Source organism: Trypanosoma theileri (genome assembly GCF_002087225.1).
Source record: "Trypanosoma theileri isolate Edinburgh chromosome Unknown TM35_Tth_13_V1, whole genome shotgun sequence".
Classification (NCBI taxonomy): domain Eukaryota; phylum Euglenozoa; class Kinetoplastea; order Trypanosomatida; family Trypanosomatidae; genus Trypanosoma; species Trypanosoma theileri.
The window spans coordinates 262674-282446 of record NW_021639855.1 but is presented as its reverse complement, the minus strand read 5'-3'; the positions used below and the strand labels follow the sequence as shown (position 1 = coordinate 282446).

The 19773-nt window shown below is 37.1% G+C and overlaps 10 protein-coding genes across 10 annotated transcripts; all 10 read right to left on the bottom strand.

The window, feature by feature from the left end:
* Positions 1 to 550: 550 nt before the first annotated feature.
* Positions 551 to 1756, bottom strand: TM35_000132160 (uncharacterized protein; the record flags this gene model as incomplete). The annotated part of the gene is made up of 1 exon (XM_029025432.1): positions 551 to 1756. The coding sequence occupies one exon, from the start codon at positions 1754 to 1756 to the stop codon at positions 551 to 553; it is 1206 nt and encodes a 401-aa protein (XP_028883278.1).
* Positions 1757 to 1908: 152 nt separating this feature from the next.
* Positions 1909 to 3114, bottom strand: TM35_000132150 (uncharacterized protein; the record flags this gene model as incomplete). Its single annotated transcript, XM_029025431.1, has 1 exon — positions 1909 to 3114. The coding sequence occupies one exon, from the start codon at positions 3112 to 3114 to the stop codon at positions 1909 to 1911; it is 1206 nt and encodes a 401-aa protein (XP_028883277.1).
* A 441-nt stretch (positions 3115 to 3555) lies between these two features.
* On the bottom strand, positions 3556 to 5790 carry TM35_000132140 (uncharacterized protein; the record flags this gene model as incomplete). The annotated part of the gene is made up of 1 exon (XM_029025430.1): positions 3556 to 5790. The coding sequence occupies one exon, from the start codon at positions 5788 to 5790 to the stop codon at positions 3556 to 3558; it is 2235 nt and encodes a 744-aa protein (XP_028883276.1).
* Positions 5791 to 6210: 420 nt separating this feature from the next.
* TM35_000132130 (uncharacterized protein) lies at positions 6211 to 6909 on the bottom strand (the record flags this gene model as incomplete). The annotated part of the gene is made up of 1 exon (XM_029025429.1): positions 6211 to 6909. One exon carries the CDS (start codon positions 6907 to 6909, stop codon positions 6211 to 6213), a length of 699 nt encoding a protein of 232 aa, XP_028883275.1.
* A 503-nt stretch (positions 6910 to 7412) lies between these two features.
* On the bottom strand, positions 7413 to 8969 carry TM35_000132120 (actin interacting protein-like protein; the record flags this gene model as incomplete). The annotated part of the gene is made up of 1 exon (XM_029025428.1): positions 7413 to 8969. One exon carries the CDS (start codon positions 8967 to 8969, stop codon positions 7413 to 7415), a length of 1557 nt encoding a protein of 518 aa, XP_028883274.1.
* Positions 8970 to 9322: 353 nt separating this feature from the next.
* TM35_000132110 (uncharacterized protein) lies at positions 9323 to 9652 on the bottom strand (the record flags this gene model as incomplete). Its single annotated transcript, XM_029025427.1, has 1 exon — positions 9323 to 9652. The coding sequence occupies one exon, from the start codon at positions 9650 to 9652 to the stop codon at positions 9323 to 9325; it is 330 nt and encodes a 109-aa protein (XP_028883273.1).
* Positions 9653 to 10025: 373 nt separating this feature from the next.
* TM35_000132100 (uncharacterized protein) lies at positions 10026 to 11168 on the bottom strand (the record flags this gene model as incomplete). Its single annotated transcript, XM_029025426.1, has 1 exon — positions 10026 to 11168. One exon carries the CDS (start codon positions 11166 to 11168, stop codon positions 10026 to 10028), a length of 1143 nt encoding a protein of 380 aa, XP_028883272.1.
* A 446-nt stretch (positions 11169 to 11614) lies between these two features.
* TM35_000132090 (Na/H antiporter-like protein) lies at positions 11615 to 15217 on the bottom strand (the record flags this gene model as incomplete). Its single annotated transcript, XM_029025425.1, has 1 exon — positions 11615 to 15217. One exon carries the CDS (start codon positions 15215 to 15217, stop codon positions 11615 to 11617), a length of 3603 nt encoding a protein of 1200 aa, XP_028883271.1.
* A 476-nt stretch (positions 15218 to 15693) lies between these two features.
* Positions 15694 to 17598, bottom strand: TM35_000132080 (uncharacterized protein; the record flags this gene model as incomplete). Its single annotated transcript, XM_029025424.1, has 1 exon — positions 15694 to 17598. The coding sequence occupies one exon, from the start codon at positions 17596 to 17598 to the stop codon at positions 15694 to 15696; it is 1905 nt and encodes a 634-aa protein (XP_028883270.1).
* A 490-nt stretch (positions 17599 to 18088) lies between these two features.
* Positions 18089 to 19384, bottom strand: TM35_000132070 (uncharacterized protein; the record flags this gene model as incomplete). Its single annotated transcript, XM_029025423.1, has 1 exon — positions 18089 to 19384. One exon carries the CDS (start codon positions 19382 to 19384, stop codon positions 18089 to 18091), a length of 1296 nt encoding a protein of 431 aa, XP_028883269.1.
* Between the last annotated feature and the right edge of the window lie 389 nt (positions 19385 to 19773).

Below are 19773 nucleotides of genomic sequence, written 5' to 3'. Positions count from 1 at the left end.
AATAATAATAACAATAATAACAAATAACACGCAAGCTTTCCTCGTATACCTCTTCTGCCTTCCTCTTCTGTCAGTTTCCACTCTGTTGGTGTTGGCACCTGCAGAGAAACATAGCCTCAATGTGTCAATCGAAAAAAAAGAAAAAGAAAGAAAGAAAAAAGAAGGAAAGAAAAGGAAAAAGAAATACCAATGTAAAAACTCCTGAAACCAAAGAAACAGAAGAAGAAGAAAAAGGAGAAACAATATAAAAAATAATAACAATAATAATAATAATAATAATAATAATAATAATAATAATAATAATAATAATAATAATAATAATAATAATAATAATAATAATAATAATAATAATAATAATAATAATAATAATAATAATAATAGTGACGGTTGATGCACCACCTCCGGGTGTACGCAAATATTTCCACATATCACTACGATAAACAGTAGAGAAGAAAAAAAAAAAGCACATAAGAAAGGATATAGCGAAGAAAAAACAGGAAACTAACACAACATTTTAATACTCCATCACTTCTCATCATCCTCCTTCCTCTTACCGTGACCGCCAAAAATCCCAGACAGTTCGATGCTCATTCTCTAGTCGGTGTAATCGTGAAAGCACGAGTCCACTGACAGGAACATAGTCTGACAATCCCTCCGGTGCACCCTCCTGCTGCATGGACACGGGCAAAGTCGTTGCTGCAGTCTCATCCATCTTGTAAATAGTATGGAGGTAATTCAAGTCATCCTGCAATGCCTTCACAATACGGTCGTACCTAGCACGACGCTCGTTCCACTGCACAGAGTCACCATGCTGTTGTTCTCGCCTAATAAAATGATTCAGTGGAGGCCACACGTTTTGCTGCGCCACTTGCAGGAGCTCACTAGCGGAATTCTCCAGCGGGGTTAGCGACTGGCTCCAGACAGCGCGTAAAACAGGACCCAATAGAGACTTTCGAAGAGTACTTCCCGGTCTGAAATATTCCTCCAAACAATGTCGAAGTACTACAAGATTTTCACCTATTGCCCTCATATTTTCCGGTCGTACATCCAAGTAATTAAAAGGAATACAATTGGCCCTATAGACTGACTCTTGTAGAGTGGGTAAATCATAACTTCCATTATTACCACCACCATTATTATTACTACTACTCTCGTTCTGAGTAATTTCCTTAGTACTATTCTTCTCTTGCGTTTCACCCCTATTACCTGGAGGTGGTGATGGTAGTCTCGCCATTATCGTACTCTTTATAAAGGAAGCTACACCACTACTGAAACGTGAGGAGCCACCTCCATAGTTTGAGGTTAAAAAACGGTCAACATCCGTCTCTATACGAGTTAAGTACTGCTCTGATGTCTGCTGTTTCACAACGGAGTATTTCTTGAATCGTTCTTCCAACACTTGAAGAAGAACCTCCACCTCCTTTTCTGTTAGGGCGTCCAGCTTATCCCCAGTACTAGCATCATTAGACTTATCTGTGTTCTTTTCCTCGGAAACATTTGCTGACGGGAGTGGTGGTGGTACTGTTTTTTCATCTCGTTTATTTGCAACATTCAGTTGTGATCGCTGTGTCTGAAGTGAGTCTGATGTTGTTTGTACTGTGTGAATGTGTGGAGTGTCTATGTGTGATGGAATGATATGGGAGCTTCCTGGACAAATCTCGTAGAGGCCTGTGCAGCGCACGAATAAAGGCACCGGTCTAAGAGAGTCTGCTGGGTTGGACGGCAACACCACAATAGGGGGAAGCTCACCCAGCATTTCTTTTTTTTTTTTTTTTCGCCCACCTGCTTCCCCCTTTTATCCCAGTTTCCCTAATGGATATATATATATATATATATATATATATATATATATATATATATACCCACAACAATAGCAGCAAAAATATATCAACAACAAGATTGTAATAATTAATATACCTTAATGATTTCCTGTGCCACCCGCTGTACTATTTCAGGAGCTGAAGCGTACTGGGGTACCATTCCAAGACAAGATACATGAGCCAGAGGTAAAGGATTTGTATACCGGAGTGCGATAACGTCCCAATCTAAATATCGCCGAAGTGCTGCAGCAATTGATCGTGACAAACGTTTCAAAGAGGGATCTACATCCTCTTGTATCATTGTATTATTCTTATATTGATACAAATCATTTAATGTGTGTGATGGTGTTGCTGTCGTCACTTCCTTCTCCAATCGAGGCAAGTGTATTACAGCCGAATAACAACTGTGATCGTCTGCAAATTCGGCAGCACAAGGAAGGTCCTTAGGATCAGTTCCAACAATACGAACCCTATCGCGTATCGTATCGCTAAAAAGTAAGGAGGATGTTGCAAACCCAACCATTATATCTTTCTGCGTGTTTGCAAAGAGTGTTCGTCGACGAAAAAGGCGTAGCGATGCGAGATGTCCACTATTGATGAGTCGCACCGTCAAAACTTCATCGTTGTCCTTTAAAAGAAGTTCTTCCACTGATGCTGCACATAACCTGCCAAGAATCCTTGCTCCGTAGTACATGGGGGAAATCATACACTCATCCACACCACAATGCGGGGTGGCGATGGTAATAAAGTTTTCCAATGTGATATTGAATTGGATAAACTTTTCACGCACCATCTTTACTGAGTTAAACAAATCCTTTCCACAATCATTAATATCCTCTGTTACCAGAAGGAGATAGAGTAATTCACGCATTATTATACCCCCAAAAGAGTGTCCAACACACGAAAAACAAAGTCGGCAATTCTCCTTCTTTTTTTTAACCTTATCTATCCAATCACTAAACACAGGCAAAAATTCTTCAAGTGATTTACAGGCACAACTGCAGGTACTCTGGCGTGTGCCCAGGAACTTATTGCTGTCTGGGGCAAAACTAGTGAGATTACCCCTTGAAAGGAGACGACCACCATATTTGTTATTATTATTATCTGTCGCCTCAAAGGGAAAGTCAGAAGCCGATGATTCCCCTCCTTCACCCTCTTTATAGTCTTTATTATAACATTTCTCATTCTCCTGGAATAGATGAATCAAAAGTCCATTGAAGTCTGATGATGCTCCCCAAAAACCATGCTGAAAGAGAACAAAATGATAGAATTCACTCTGATCAATGACAGACATATCAAAATGGTGTGAGTTCTTTTATTCTTTTTTTTTACTGTATATATATATATATATATATATATATATATATATGTGTGTGTGTGTGTGTATTTTACTTGTCTCCCCAATTTTCACTCCCTTTTCGTTTGAAACATTACTTGTCTCAAGAGTGAAGAGTGAAGAAAGCAAATGTGATTGCATCAAGGAAACAAGGAAAAGCGAAATAATGTACAATTGCCCTATTGCGTGGTAGCAGAAATGAATTAACTAACTCACATCAAGCTAAGAAATGAAATTAACTGTCTTTCTTTTTTTTTTTTCTTTTTTTTTACAATATTGTAGAAACACGATGATGGTAATTAATATTGAGGAAAACACAATTGATCAGACAAATACAAAAACATCCGCACAAGATATACTTTTTTTTTTGCATTTTGTCATCTCATATTGGTTCCTAGTTTAAACGCGGTGGTAACATATGGTGCATTCGAACTCCTGCACCTCATCCATATCCCAAGAAGAAGACCCAATGGGTGGCACGGGTCTCAAATAACCATGTGCATCACAGGCATCACAGAGTCGTACTCCCGGTGCAATAACAGTGGTAGTATTATTATTATTATTATTATTATTATTATTATTATTATTATTATTATTATTAGTAGCAGTAGTAGTAGTAGTAGTAGTAGTAGTAGTAGTTCCATTACTTGTATTAGTAGTGGTATTAGTAGTGGTATTAGTAGCAGTAGTAGTTGATGTGGTGGTGGTGGTGGTGGTGGTGGCACATCCGTGACAGCGTTCACATTGGCAGTAAAAGCGATAGGAGTCAAGCAGAGTACGGCGACGCTCTGCCGTTGATTTCTCCTCAACATCCACGTAACATATTGTGAGGGGTTCTCCTTTACGAATCTTTCGAAGGGCATAAAATGCGGCCAGACGTCCACGACATTTTACACGGCAAATATTTGGAAGACAACTGTGGTTAAAGTACGACGCCTCTGGGTAAAGAGCGACACCCAAACATTCCCCTTTAGGATCAAATAAACCAAAACTATTGCATTGCGCTGCAGCACTAATACGATTAAAAAAAGAAGAAGAAACTTTGAGTGTAGAATCTGTGCTCTCATTACCTCCATCCAACCAAGGAAGTACAAGTTTTACAAATCGACGATAGTAGTTTCGGAAGGTACTTCGTGATTCTTTATTCAATACGGAAATATTTGTAATGAGTTGAGCTGTATCAAACCAACGAGGGTCTCGAATAGCGTGTGTTGGTTCTTTACTTGTTCCAATACCTACCACTGTGTGATTACTTACAGAGATAAGAAGCTTTGGTTCCTCAGAAGTTTCTGCACTATTATTATCATTATGTTCACGTTCAACAGCTTTTGAATCCAGTACCTCTATCATAGTACCACTTCGTACACGTGATGCACGAATCATCTTTACCTCGTTAGGTATAGTAGAGTCCAAAGTAAATGAGACTCTTGCGTTTCCTGTAGCTGATAAATCTTTTTCAGTAGAAACTGATGAAGTACCTTCTTTTCTTTCAGTACTATTATTATCACTTTTAGTGGAGCTTTCATTGGTATCTTCTGAAACAATATTCTCTTCTTCTCCTTCTGACATATGACTTGCATAACCATCCTTTACACACCGTGCCACTAACAGAGCTGCGAATAGTAATGACTGTATTTCCCATGCTGTCTCCTCACTGGTTCTCTGGAGCCAGTGCTTTACGCTCCACGAGTCTAAAGATAATTGTCCTGTCGGTACTTTCTTTTTGTTGTCTCCCATACGTGCTGAAAGTGCTCTCATAATAGGTGGATATACACTTCTTAAGGTTTCGCAAGCACCTGTCGTTTTGTGTATCTCATGAAATTCTATCCAGCACTCCTTCGAGCAGTACACAACCACACCGCAACCGGAGCATCCACAGATACCTTGATTTAACACATCTTCAGGAAGATCTTTCTGTTCTTCTATTATACGTTCTGGCCATGATAACTCTTTTAGATCCTGAAATTGCATTATCTTCATGTGATTTTCGTACATGGCCGCTTCACGTTGTGCTGTAGAAGCCTTTAACATTTTTTGTTTCATATCAATATACTTTTTTGAACGCATACGAGTAGACTTTGTAGGTTTTTGCAATTCTTCTTTTTTTTTCTTATCAATATCATCCTCAGCACCTTCTCCCTCTTCAAGAGTACTGTGAATTTTTTCACCTGATGCTTCTTCTTCTTCTTTTTGCCGTTGTCTTTCCTCACGTTCGGCGTGTTCAATTACGATGTCATCAGAAACCTGCTTAATAGTCTCATAGTTTAAAAAAGCCGTACCCACCGGAATGCGTTTCAGACAATTGCAACACAATGTTGAAGTTGAAATCAACGGTATATAGTCATTTTTATCTGATACAGGTAATGATTTACCCTTCTTTTTAGCCTTTGTTGTTTGTGTCTTTGTATTTTCTGTGCGACCCGAGACAGTCTCCCACTCTCCCACCTTGGACACGATATGCATTGCGCTGGGGGTCCTATTGGGATTTAATGAGACAACGTACGGGGCAGCTACAAATACCAACTCACCTGGAGAGATATCATTCTTGGCAATTGCATATCGCCCAGCGTCATCCTGCTGCTGATCAGAGGACTGTGTACACTCCACCAGACGGTCTTGCGGTGCCAAAAACATCTTCCCACTGATGGGGAGTCAAGAATATATATATATATATATATATATATATATATATATATATATATATTTATTTATTTATTTATTTATTTATTTATTTATTTATTTATTTATATTTATATATTTATCTCTCTCTTTCTCTCCCTGTGTATATGTGTGTCTGGGTAGGAAGAGGAGAATAGAGGGAACGGAGGGTTCGACCTTCCTTACCCAGGTGTGCTTCGTCCTTCTGGAGGTAATGCACTCAATACCAACTGTAAAAAAAAAGAAAAAATAAGAGGGAAAAGGAAGAAAAAAAAAAAGACAGCGATAATATTGCTGAACATGCATTCAAACCAATAAAAAATAAAAGCAAGATATCTGGTTGCTAAATCAGGCTTAGACACCTGTCTTCTTTATTCTTTTTGTTTTTGAGTAGTCTCAATCCAACATGAGACGCTTCTTCCAATGTTTTTCTCGATAAGCCCTCACATGATCTGGGAGTTCCTCTACTCCCTCAATTCGATAAGCGTACAACTTACTACGTGGTGATGTATCCATCTGTCTGACCATGTTCAGTAGGTACTGCGGGTCACCTTCCCACAATGGTCGACCTGTATGGTAGTAATATCCACCAAAAGCACCTAACAAAAGTGAAGGAATCATCATAAATGCAGTCCATTTAATATGAGCACGACGGAATTCATCTGGGTGATAGCGATATTCTCTATGAATTCGTTCACTCATGTTTTCTTTATCACCCTTCGTCATAGCATCAATACTCCACGAATCCCGCAGCTGTTGCATTCCCCATGGGGCACGTTTCTTTACCTTGATCTCCGGTGATACCCTTCTCGTTGTTTTGTACGTCGCCGATGATGATCCAGCGTTGCTGGAACGATCAGTTTGTTCTGATCGCTTGTTGCGAGGGGATGCGGTGTATTTTTTATCATCATTACCACTCTGGAGATCTTGTGTTTTGCCAGGAACAGCTACAACTTCAGAAGAAGAAGAAGACGATTGTGATAATCCTTTCTTTTGTGAAGTATTTTTTCCAACAGTGGTATAAAACACACGTGGTGGGCATCGATAGTTTGAGCTATTAAATAGTTTCTCTGCGGCACAATGCACACGGAGCATACTCTCACAGAGAGGGTCTATGACTAATACCACAACAAACCACCTTTGTGCTTCACAGTAAGCACTCCGTTTTTTTTTTCTTTTTTTTTTTTTTTTTGGTGGTGATGGTGAGTGGGAGGGGAGTGTTTGTGTGTATGTGTTTGTTTTCTTTTTTCTTCACTTTATTGTCTCAGTACACAAAAACAATAACACTTAAAGTACAGATAAGGCAAGAGAGGGGCGATGGTTTTCTTTTTATTTTTTTTTTCTTTTTTGTTTTTTTGGCATTCCCTCACGCCTTCCTAGTTAGAGAACCAGGAAGCATAAAAAATAAAATAAAAAAAACAAGATAAATTGTGAGAAATTTACCATATCAATATAATAATGACCTCAAGGAGAATTCAACCCGGAAACGCGACGAAAGGAAAAAAGACACATCCACGTGAAAAAGAAGAACGGAGGAAAAAGAACAGATAAAAAAAAAAAAAAAAAAAAAAACAAGGCAAAGAGGATACTAATCACCCCTACTCAAGTACCTTGTAAGGATTTAAAACACCATTTGGATCCATCATTTGTTTTAGATTTTTCATTACTGCAATAACCTCCGGTGTACGGGAGAGACCAAGGTAGGATTTCTTCTGCACTCCAACTCCATGCTCAGCAGAGATTGAACCAGAGTGTGCTGCGCAGAACTCATACACAGCTGGAAAAAGTTCGATGTCTAGTGCCTCACTGTGTTTACGTGTACGATCCACAATATTAAGGTGAATATTTCCATCACCAAAGTGACCGTATCCCACAACTAACACTTCATCAGGGTTAAATTTCCCATTCTTGTATAGTAACTCTCGGAAGTGCTCCACTACCATATAAAACTTATCTAGTGGGAAACTAATATCAAATTTGTATGTTGTGCCTGCGCTGGCAAGTCGTACAGGAACGTCCTCACGTACTTTCCATAATTGTGCAGTTTGCTTCAATGATTGTGAAAGAATTGGTTCAAAATTCTCATTTTGATTATTTTTTACAGCACAGAAGGGATTCGCTTCAGCTGCCTCTACAAAATTTGCAAGTTTCTCCATATCATGATCTGCATTACTACCATTTGTTTCTACTAGAACAGCAAAATATGCACTACTGTAATCTTTGCCTGTACGAAATATATTATTCTTGTTTGTTTTGGTAAAAGGTAATTCCTCTTGTGGGGTAGTAGTAAGTGACTCACCATCCATAACCTCAAAAGCAGAGAGAGACTCTGCAAGGTGTTCTTGAGCAAGACGATAAAGCTCCAAAACTGCTTCAAATGTTTGGAGACGAAACAATGCCAATTGTGCTGAACAAGGGTAAGGAAATAATTTTATACTTGCACGAGTTACCACCCCAAGAGTACCTTCACTCCCAATAAAAAGGTGTTTTAAGTCATAACCAGCATTATCTTTTCGAAGGGTAGACATCATATTAAGAATATCACCCTTTGCAGTAACAACTTCAAGTCCCAATACATTTGCGTGCATAGACCCATAACGTGCAAAATGAATACCACCAGCATTAGTGCTAACAGTCCCACCAATCTGTGCACTTCCCTTTGACCCCATTGTGAGTGGAACGAGGAGACCATTAGTCTTAGCAACATCCTGTAAATGTTGTAAAATAACACCCGCCTCTGCTTCTGCAGACATCGTCTTTTTTGAGACAACAGGTTCTGCGTTCATTTCTCGCAGACTTAGGATAACTTCATCGTGAAGAGCGGAGGAACCATAGACTAACCCAGTATTTCCGCACTGTGGTACAATTGCAATTTTTTCTTCTTGGCAGTATTTCAATATGGCAGACACATGTTGAGTACACGTTGGAAGAAGAACTGCCGGACACTCTCCTTCCACTTGATTCATCCAATCCCTATTAAAGGGTGCTATCTTGTCAGGTTGTGTTAATATCTTACCCACGGTTTTTCTATTGGGGCACGGTTCTTGTAGAATGCTATTAAAGTATTCAAGATGCTTTGGTTGAAGTTTTACAAAATTTACATTACGCTTGGCGTAATGTAGCGCTCGCTGACGGGCTGCTGAAAGGACTACCATCAGAAACAAGGAACACACACTACCGAGAAAGCAAGAAAAAAAGAAAAAAATGAAAAAAGAAAAAAAAGAAGAAATAATTTCTTAAAAGAGATAGGAAGAAGAAAAATCAGAAAATAATACAAGAGAATATAGAAAAAAGAAAAAAACCTCAACAACTCGGTGTTTAATATAAGGGCAAAGAAGTTGTGTCACTAACGTTATTCTTCGTAAGCATGCCGTTGAAAAACGTGAAGTTTCACTGTACCAAGTCATACCCTCTCTCTCTCGCATTGCTCGATAAGGCAGTTCGATCAAAATAATAGGTTTTACTTGGCCACTTTCCAAAATTCACTAGCGATGACTCCCAGCACCCGTTATGTATCCTCTTGTATCATTGTATTATTCTTATATTGATACAAATCACTTAATGTGTGTGATGGTGTTGCTGTCGTCACTTCCTTCTCCAATCGAGGCAAGTGCATTACAGCCGAATAACAACTGTTATCGTCTGCAAATTCGGCAGCACAAGGAAGGTCCTTAGGATCAGTTCCAACAATACGAACCCTATCGCGTATCGTATCGCTAAAAAGCAGGGAGGATGTTGCAAACCCAACCATTATATCTTTCTGCGTGTTCGCAAAGAGTGTTCGTCGACGAAAAAGGCGTAGCGATGCGAGATGTCCACTATTGATGAGTCGCACCATCAAAACTTCATCACTGTCCTTTAAAAGAAGTTCTTCCACTGATGCTGCACATAACCTGCCGAGAATTTACGGTCGGTGGTGGAAATAAAGCGCATTAGGCGTACAATATTTTCTTTTGCGTTTTATTTTTCCAATTTCTGTACTACAGCTATTACAGAAATGGATTAAGGAATGAAAATAAAGAAGAAAAAGCCGTTAAGAAAGCAAACCATAATAAAAAAAAAAGGGGGCAAACCACTCTTATCCTCAACTTTGTTGTCCCTAGCAACATCATTCTCTTTTTTTTTGTTTAGAAAACAGAGTTTTAATCGTCATGTGTCTCTTACAATGTCTAGTTTTGCTTTGTTATTGAGTGGAGTTATCTTTTAATTTCTTATTCCGTCTTTTTTTCATCTTCACATCTTTGGCAGCAACATGTGAAGAAGTACCCCTTTAAAAGTTCATGACGCTTCTCTCGTGTGTTCTCAAGTGGAATATACGTGATGGTGAGTTCTTCCCCATTTTGTATAGGGCGAAGTGTACGAAGCACAATATCATGCGTACCATCTACTGCCGTCACAACTACATTGGGTAAACATGAATGGTTAAATGCAGATTGCAAGGTATACATACCGCCACCTTTCAGAACCCATTCAACAGGTAAAGTGGATGCAGAAGACTTTTCTTCAGCAGGACGAGAGAAGACCAAACCATTAACTGCCTGTGAGTTAAGAGTCATCTGACCCAGTAATGTTTCAAGAGTATCACGTCGTAGTAACGCATCAACAATTTCTTTTGCCCAATCATTATTTTCACATGGTGGTTCCACCGTTGCCTCCAAAAGTGTGGTAAGGCAAGGTTCTCGTAACAAATAATCTATCTCACTATACCAGGCAACAGCATCCACATCACTGAATATAGTACCTTTTGGAGTGTCAATAAGACGGTTAAAAGGTGCAGTTGCCAATTGAAAAATCTGTCTGGAAATGGTTTCAGACTGTTTTTTATGATCTTCCTCTAACATTTTACCACTAAACTTTTGATGTTTAATGGTTGAGGCAATACGGGCTATAATCCAAGCAACACAGCGTGCCAATGACTCTTTTGTGATGGGTTTATTAGAGTTCTTATTCTCTGCGGCAAGAGACTTATTATCATCGTCTTCACGAAGTTTCCGAAGATTATTGCACAAAATGCAGTGAGCAATTTTGCTGGTCGATTCACAAGTCTCTGAGCAAAACATTGAACCGCAACCACATTTGTGCCACGCTTCTTCTTCTTCTTTCTTCTCGTCTGTTTCACTTTTCCTGCCTTGTTGTCTAAGACAATGTGAACAGAAAGGAATGTCAAGAGCCAAATACCCCTGTGCCGGCCATGACACAATGGGTGTCTCTTCAAACAGATCAGTCTGTGCTGGTATATCGGCGGTGGCGACAACATGTTTTCCCTTTTCAGGTGTATTGATAACTTTGCAGGGGACACCCATTTTCTCAAGGGTGAGAGTTAAATACGTAGCCGCCGCATCGGCAGGATCCATGTTTTTTTTTTTTTCTTTTTAAAGAAACTCTATACAATCAGCGAAGATATAGAAAAAAAATAAAAATAAATAAATAAATAAAGGTTTGCTCAACCGCCACAGCAAAATTTACACAATACAATATTGAGAATGTTTCTTCTTCACCTTCTTCTACAGTTTCTTCTTTCCTTTCCATTGTTTAAGTGATATAGTAATAGCGATAAGAAAAGAAAAAAGAAAACAAAAAAAAAACACTCTTTATGAAGGTTATCTTTCCCTTGTATTATCACTTGGGTCCAAGGAAGAAGAAAAGAAAAAGAAAAAATCTTTTCTTTTTTGTTTACCAATTATCAAGAGAGTCATCCCTTTTATGTAACTACAATCCACTTACATTCTTTTACCTCATGTTTGTTTGTTTGTTCTTTTCTTCCCTATAAAAAAATGTTTTTCTTCTTCTATTAATATTATCATTTTGGATCTAGTCCCAATAAAATACGTTGCAACTCCTCTACAGAGTCTGTCTCTTTTAAATTTGGCTGTTCTTCTTCAAGTCCTCTTAGTAACTCTGAAAGGTTTCGAAATCGTCTATTGGCCAGAGTTTTCATATGCAACACCATCGCTCTTAAGTGAAATACCCTGTGTGTCTCTGCCATACGGTTCCACATTACCACCTTGCATACCATTTTCATATCCTCCAATTCATTTTCCTCCTCTTTTATAGTGGAAGTGGGAAAAGATCTTGTTGAACCATCGTGGTGAATTCGACGTAATGCTGCACATAATAGCATTAATTCATTACAAAAACTCATCAAAAAATCCAACGCCAACTCAGATATATATTGTGCATGCCTAAGATTTAAAGGGTCTGTTGGGATTCTAACATAACGTAAAGCAGCAATACAAAGACTCTCCAGGACAGTAGCATATCGCATAAAAAGTTGATTAACATATGGTACGTTCGTAACAAAATGATCTGGATTCTGTAAAACACAATCTTCAACTTCATCTGTAGCAGCAGACTCTGTTGATTGTTGATCATTCACAGGTAAAGAACCATCTTCTCCAGGGACATAACCACGCAAAATAGAACTAAAAATATCTTCAGCTTCTGCAAACGTGCTTGAAATATCCATTTGAACACTTTCTGTTACCAATGGAGAAGTAATTTCTATATCAACAGTAGTATTTCTTTGTGATACTAAAGGTCCACTCTGACTACGTTGTATTCCAGAAGACCATGGAACATACCCTCCATCACACACATTAACTGGTACAATGTATAAAACAACTTGTGGATCTTCCCATTTAAGACGTCTAGCAAAAAGAGCTGATATGTAGCATGGGGCTGTATGTCCATTACGGAATAAACCAGTTACATCAGATCCACGTAGGTAAAAACATAAATGAAATTGAACGGATAATTCTACTTCATTACATTCTGTAGGACCTATTAGAGGTTTCCCATCCATTAAGATAGCAGTTAAGTGAACATGAGATGATTCTTCCAGGTTTGTTGGTAATGTTACTAGGTTCTCTAATATAGGGAGAAGTGTCTCCACGGCAACAGCTCGCCAAAAAGCTTGAACCGAAGCGAATGAGTTTTCCCAGATAAAAGGATTAATACACCGATATGGAATACAAAGAACCTGACATTCAGTAGATGTAACAATCCAAAGATTCATTTGATTTTCAAATAATTTTGATGGTGTAACAAAAGCTTCAAGACCAATAATGCATCCAAACCCTCTTACATCTTCATGAGCAGCTGTCCAACGACCTCGTTTGGGTTTTAAAGCACCAAAAACAACGACGTAAAACATTTTATCATCAACTTTTATTTCATCACCTTCGTTAAAGTTTTTCGTCATTCCCATAGCGCTTAATACATTGATTTCTTCAAGTTTAAGTCCACGTCCTAACGGTGTCTTTGATAAAGCTGCAACAACTAGTTCATTATCTCGTTTCGGAGCTTCCCATGAACGAGGTATGTCCTCATGCATTTCATGTACCATTTCCTCAAGTACTGCAATAGGTTTAATTCCAAAACCATGATTTTCATGCAATTTTTTTAATTCCTTTTGAATCTCATCCACAGCTCTAAGAACTGTTCGGCTAGTAGCCACACACATTGTAGCTGCTGGATAGTTTGCATAAAAAAGTTGAATGACACGGTGAACTTCTGCTCGTTGTGAAGTCATCCAAGATTCAATACGATGTCCCTGTAGTTCACTTTTCACGTATTGATATTTAATTGGACCTACATCATTTAAACAACGTGCAAATGAAAGTAAAATCATAAAAGCGTTTTGTTGAGCACGTACATGTTCCCACTTCCAATATCTTTTCCCAAGAAAATATTCTGAAACAGATACCCAAAGAGGTAAAAGTTTTTCACCTATTAATCTAGCTTCTTCTTCTTCAGAAATTATATCTTCTGTATAATTCTCTCTTTCTCGTAGATCCTTTACTTCAACAAGTCGCCCATTATCAATAGCACGTGCCACAACTTCTGCAAGAGTAAGAACTACAGTTTCAGATATAAGATCATTATCACGTTGACGCCACATAGAAGTTTTAAATGCTCTCATAATAAGACGATTAACTACAACATCTTCTTCTTCTTCTAAAGTATTCATATCTTCATATGGATTATGAAGATGTTCTTTTACATAATTTTCTGCTGCAGCCCAATTAGCACTACGAAAAAAAGCATTATTTTTCGTCGTTTCAAGTGCTCTTTCACAAACATACCCTAGAAGTTCTACAGCATATTCCATTTGTACCATTCGATGTTGCTCTTTACGTTTATGCCCCATAAGGGCTACAACTTTTTCTGCAGTTGTAGCATTAATAAATAATGTTAAAAGTACCACTCCACAAGTAACCTTTAAAATTTCAACACCTGCTTCAATTCGAGTTTGAAGTACTGCTAAAGCAAGGGTTACTGCTACCCCTCCTCGAAGTCCTGAATGTACAAGCAAACCAACCTCTCGTTGTGATAATCTGTAAGAAAATAGATTAAGAATTGGTAATAGAATTTCTAACATAAGTAAACGTGCCAAAAGCATTGAGATATATATACAAATTATTATAATAATATCCATTATGTTTAGTGTTGGTATAACATCTGCTACTAATATAACACCAACAAGGGAAAACAAAACTGTATTTCCAAGATGTACTAAAAATTCCCATATATCATAGATTAAATTTCCTTCTCGACCTGGAAATATTGAAGGACAGTGTGAACTTAAAAAAGTTCCGGTAAAGAAGAGTGTTAAAACTCCACTTGTACCTAAAATATTTCCTGCAACATAATAAGATACGTACGTAACGGAGACTGTCACACATGCCCTTACTAACCCACCTCCTGCACGACGTAACCAAAATGCTTGCAAAGAACCAAAAACAATTCCCAGAAAAACTGGTAAAATTGCAAGTTGAATACATTTTAAAATTATTACCCATGTAGAATCTTCTACATAACCAACACGTGCTGCTGGTAACAGAAGTTTAAATGCGATAATGGCAGTACCATCATTCATGATAGCTTCACCATCTACCATAGCTGTAATTCTACTGTCAACTCCAAGTCCTTTAAGTAATGATACAACTGCTACTGGATCTGTCGCAGAGAGTAAAGATCCTAATAGTAGTGCTGCATACCATGACCATTCTGGAAAAAACCATGACACAGGTAATGAAAGTAAACCAGTATTGATAATTACACCTACAGATGCCAATAAAAGTACTTGGGGAAAAACACGACGCAACGCATGCACATTCATAGCATAACTTCCCTCAAATATTAACACTGGTAGAAATATGTAAAATAGTAATTCAGGTGGAATATCTCCGAGTGCTGTGGCAACTTCTGGTGCAAACAAATGGGCCCAAAATCCAACAAATATACCGTACAGGAACAAAACCACTGTATAAGGTAAAGGTATTTTTGACATATTCGTCATAAAAAAAGTCCCACCACAAAATATTAACATAACTAAAAATAAAATACCTTGAGAAAGTTCCTCAAACCTCTCAGCTTCCTCAACATCTTCTGATGTGTTCATACTGTTATGTCACGAAAAACCCACTACGTATGATCCACAAAATAGAAAACAAGTGATAGACTACAGAGCTTCTGGAAGTCTCCTACAAGGTCAAAAAAAAAAGACAAAAAAAAACAATTAAATAAAAAATAAATAAATAATTTTAGTTACATCAGATAAGGAGTAAAAATAATAAGTCGAAATGAGGATGAAACCCAACAGCAAATAAAATCAAAGAAAAAAAAAAGAGTGAGAGGCATCAGATATTAAACATAGTTGAAGAGAAAAAGGAGTTATACCTCCTCATGAGAAAGGAGGGGGAAAGTTGATTATGGAAGAAATCAATGGTGAGAGGAGACGAAAAAAATATATATGTAGAGAGAGAGAGAGAGAGTACCCTGGTAATAATGATCTTTAGAGATCTCATTATTGATCTCTTGTTGTTGTTTTTTTTTTTTTTTTGTTACATTTTTTTTTTTGTTTCCAAAATATTGACCTTATTCATAACGGTTGCTCTCAGGATCTACTAGCCTTTCTGGTTTGTCAGCATTGATAGAACTATCTAACATGGGTGCAGAAAGTGGTTGCTTTCCAAACACTCGCGGTTCCTTATCAATTGGCATGGAATACGTATGTGACATTTCCATTCGTTCCAAGTGTTCTTGTATATCAGCAAACTGTACACTAACTTCATCTGGTTCTGTCTCACGTGGTATATTGACATCAAGACCTACAATCTCTTCAGTAATGGTATTTATTTCTTCTTCATTTGCTCCATTTTCAATAAGATATTTCAAAAGTTGATAACGATCTATCATCATTTCATGAAGTTTGTACCGTTTTTGAGCTTTAAAAAAATTTGCAAGTGTGAGAATGATGCGTAAATTTCTAGGTTCTAGTGAAAATGCCTTCTTTACAGCAACTATAGCATCATCTAATCCATTAATAGGATCTTTCTTATGAAGTATAAGTCCTAAAGTTTCCCATGGAGATGCCTCCTCAGGAAATTCTTCTATAGCTTTAATACACAAGTCTTTACCAACGTCCAAGGAATCCAGTGCACGATCTTCAATATACTGAAAAAAAACAGTTTTATAGGTGGGTTCAAAATCTTCAAATAACCCTAGTCGGACTTTTGGTTTTTTATTCTGAGTTAATAAATCTTTTTTTGCACAGTTATTTCGATATAAATTCATAAGTCTCTCACAAACTTTATAACTTTCATGTTTTTCTCCATTAAAACGAAGGGCGGCATGTAGTTTAGAAAGAATTTGAAATTCAAATCTCAAGGAGTCTTCAACCAAGTCATATATTCTTCGTGCCAAAAGCATTTTTAAAAAAGCGATTACCAAACCAATAGTTTTTTCAGACTCTTTGCTCTCACTAGTCTCAAATCTTGCAGAAAAATGTTGCTCATCCATAGATCTGAAAAGAGAATCAATAAAAAGTGATGTGTATTGTGGTCCAAAAACTGATATCATTGGAGATATTGCTTCAAGAAAAAAACGTGAAGTTGAGCCTTCTCCATGTTCATTGTAATGAAAAGAAGCAGATTCTATTATTATATCAGAAAGAAGAATCAACGCCACCTCAACTAACTGAGTACTCTTTGTATCATCTTCAGTACTTAAAATACTATTAATACTCTTACTATCAGTAATCTTTGAGTTTTCTTTGTCTTTCTTTTTTTTCTCGATATCCCATTCAGATAATTTATCAAATAAGATACGAAGTTTTTCTGGTTTTTCTGTACCTGTATAAATTTCTATGAGTGACTCCAAGGCGTCGCAATTTGAATGATCAAAAGAGAGAATTTCCATACACATATTTTCGGCCTCAAGATAATTTCCAAGTCTTCTCATTCCCAAGGCGATAATATACCGTATATGATTACAGTCGTCTTGACTAACTACGACATATTCATTAGATAATATGCTATCATTTGTTTTTTCATCTTCAGTAAGAAATGATTTGGTCAAATGATGTGATGACTTTTTTTCTACTGTACAACCAATTAAATCTATCAACTCTTTTAGAGCTCTGTTAAGACTTTCACAAGATGATTCAAGTTCTTCCCTGGTACTTTTATCGTTTAAAATAGTTGCCTTACATTCTTGAATAACAAGTGTAGTATAACCACTATAGGCTAACTCTTCACGTTTCATCAGTTCTTCTTCCCTTTCTAAAGCATCCAATGCGGACTGGCCTTCAATAGTCAATTTTTTGTACGTTACCATTTGCTTAGGATGATTTGCAGGATCCTGGATATAACCTGAGGGGGTATCAGCCAGTGTATTTTCGGTAATATTACGAAAGGAGATATTTCTTGTCATTTTTAAGGCATTATAACGCCTCTGTAGCATCATGTGTGAAGAGTTTAAAAAAACCCTAGGACACATCATTATGTTTTTTGACCTCTTAATTGTGTCAAAACAAAAAAATCTAAATGAAGAACTTGAGGTACACGTCATTATTGCTCTTTTTTTTTTCTTTTTCCTTTCTCCTTAAGTAGAAACTGGCCACTTTTTAAAAGCCACAACAAGGACGAAAAAAAAAAAAGAAAGCTATTCTCGATAAACCTCTGAACTGATACCCTGGAATAATAATTATTATTATTAATAATATTCTTATACACAGTTGACTTATTAAGAGGTGATGCCTCCTTCCACACGAAAAGGAAAAAAGGGGAGAGAAAAGAAAAAAAAAAAAAGAAGGCGAAACTAACATTCAGAGATCATCATTATAGGTTCAACTGATATTATTCTTTATTTCTTTTTTATCCCTTTTTATCTATACACTTAAGTTGAAGTGTTCATCTGTATGGTATTGATGATGATAAACCCCAAAGGAAAAAAAGGAAAAAATATATATATATATATATATATATATACGCTAACTCCCTGTAGTTAGGGGAGGTAAAGGCATTTCCTCAAAAAATGGAGATACATTGGGAAAATTTCGTGTTTGTGTAACAAAAACTTTATAACTCTGACCCATCTCATCCTTATCCATTAATCTTCGATAGTTCTGTAGAATCTTCATTGCACTCTTAGTCTCTTCATCCTTTATAACATGTGCCAACCTAACATCAATCCCACCCCATTGTAAAAACTCTCGTTGTGTCATAACTGGAAACCATTTTAAATGCCTTCTTGCTGTTTCTAAACGTTCTAATGCCCATCTTAGTTGTTTAAAGCTAACCCAAGATGAGAGATCAACTTCACCAGGAGAAAGTAAAGGATCTACAAATTTGTGACCACGTATACCTCTTAAAGTACTATGCATATGTTCATCTTTTCCATAATCAATAATAAGACATGCAGATTTTTGACAATCAATCATTTTTCTCATTATTATTTCCATATTTTGCATACCTACTGCATTAACTTCTATACAATCTCCTACTTTTCCACTTGAACGAACCTCATTAGGTATGAGATAAGCTGAAAAGGAACCAGATGGAGCATGTACCATATGAAAATGAGCTTCATTTGAGGGATCTTCATCAACTTCCAAACAAGTTTCTACCCAACCTCTTTCTGTAAAACGAAATTGAGCAACCGGTAAAGCATCAAAATATTCGTTAGCTATAAATATTGTAGGTTCTAATGTAAATGGAATAGACTCTAAGCTCATCCACCATTTTATTTTTTGTTGTGAAGTTTGAAACTCTGCAAGTGCATTTTTTTGCTCTTCAGTTCGAGCTGCGCCAACTTCAACAAGATGTATTTGCAGAAAATGAAGTAAATGAGGATTGGAATATTTTATTTGTTTTAGCATATTTTTCATAAGAGTTCCTCTTCCAGGTCCTAATTCAACTAAATGTAGAACCCTAGGAGTTCCCATTTTCTGCCATGCATCCATAACCCAAGCTGCAATAACATCTGCAAAAAAAGGTATTTCTGCAGCAGTAATAAAATCAGCCCTTTCACTACCAATAACATGTTTCTTAGCGGAGTAATATCCATGATGTGGGTGAGTAAGACATTCTTTTACAAACTGTGACATTGGGAAATACCCCTGTGAAGACATTTTGCTTATTAACTCTACACAAAGTGGAGTTTTTAACTCTTTTCTGTTTTTTGAATTAACTGTCGCGCGATCAGGTGTTGATATTTCACTCGCATGTAAACTTGCGAGACGAACTGTGGAACCACAAAATTTAGGAAATAAACTTCTCTTAAGCATATTTTTCTCTCTTTCTCTCTATATATATAAATGTGTATGAATATATATTTTCTAAAAAAAAAAAAACAATATGGTACTCTGATATTTGTTTTTGTTGTGGGTGGGTTCGTTTTTTTTTTTTTTTTTTTTACTTTTACTCCAGTTATGTCTGCAAATATGCACTAGATTCTATAGGTTGAGAAAAAAAAAAGAAAGTAAAATTTTTTTAGAGGGAGCATTTGAAAGAAACGAAGAGGAGAAAAAAAAGATGAAAAACACCCGAAACAGACAGCCAGTCCAAGATCATGTAAAATCCATCTCCCCACGCCAGCAATAAAGCAAGAGAGTCCCCTCCCTACACCGAAACGGTTCCCATGGCCCCAGAAAAGCAGAAAGAAAAAAAAAAAAAA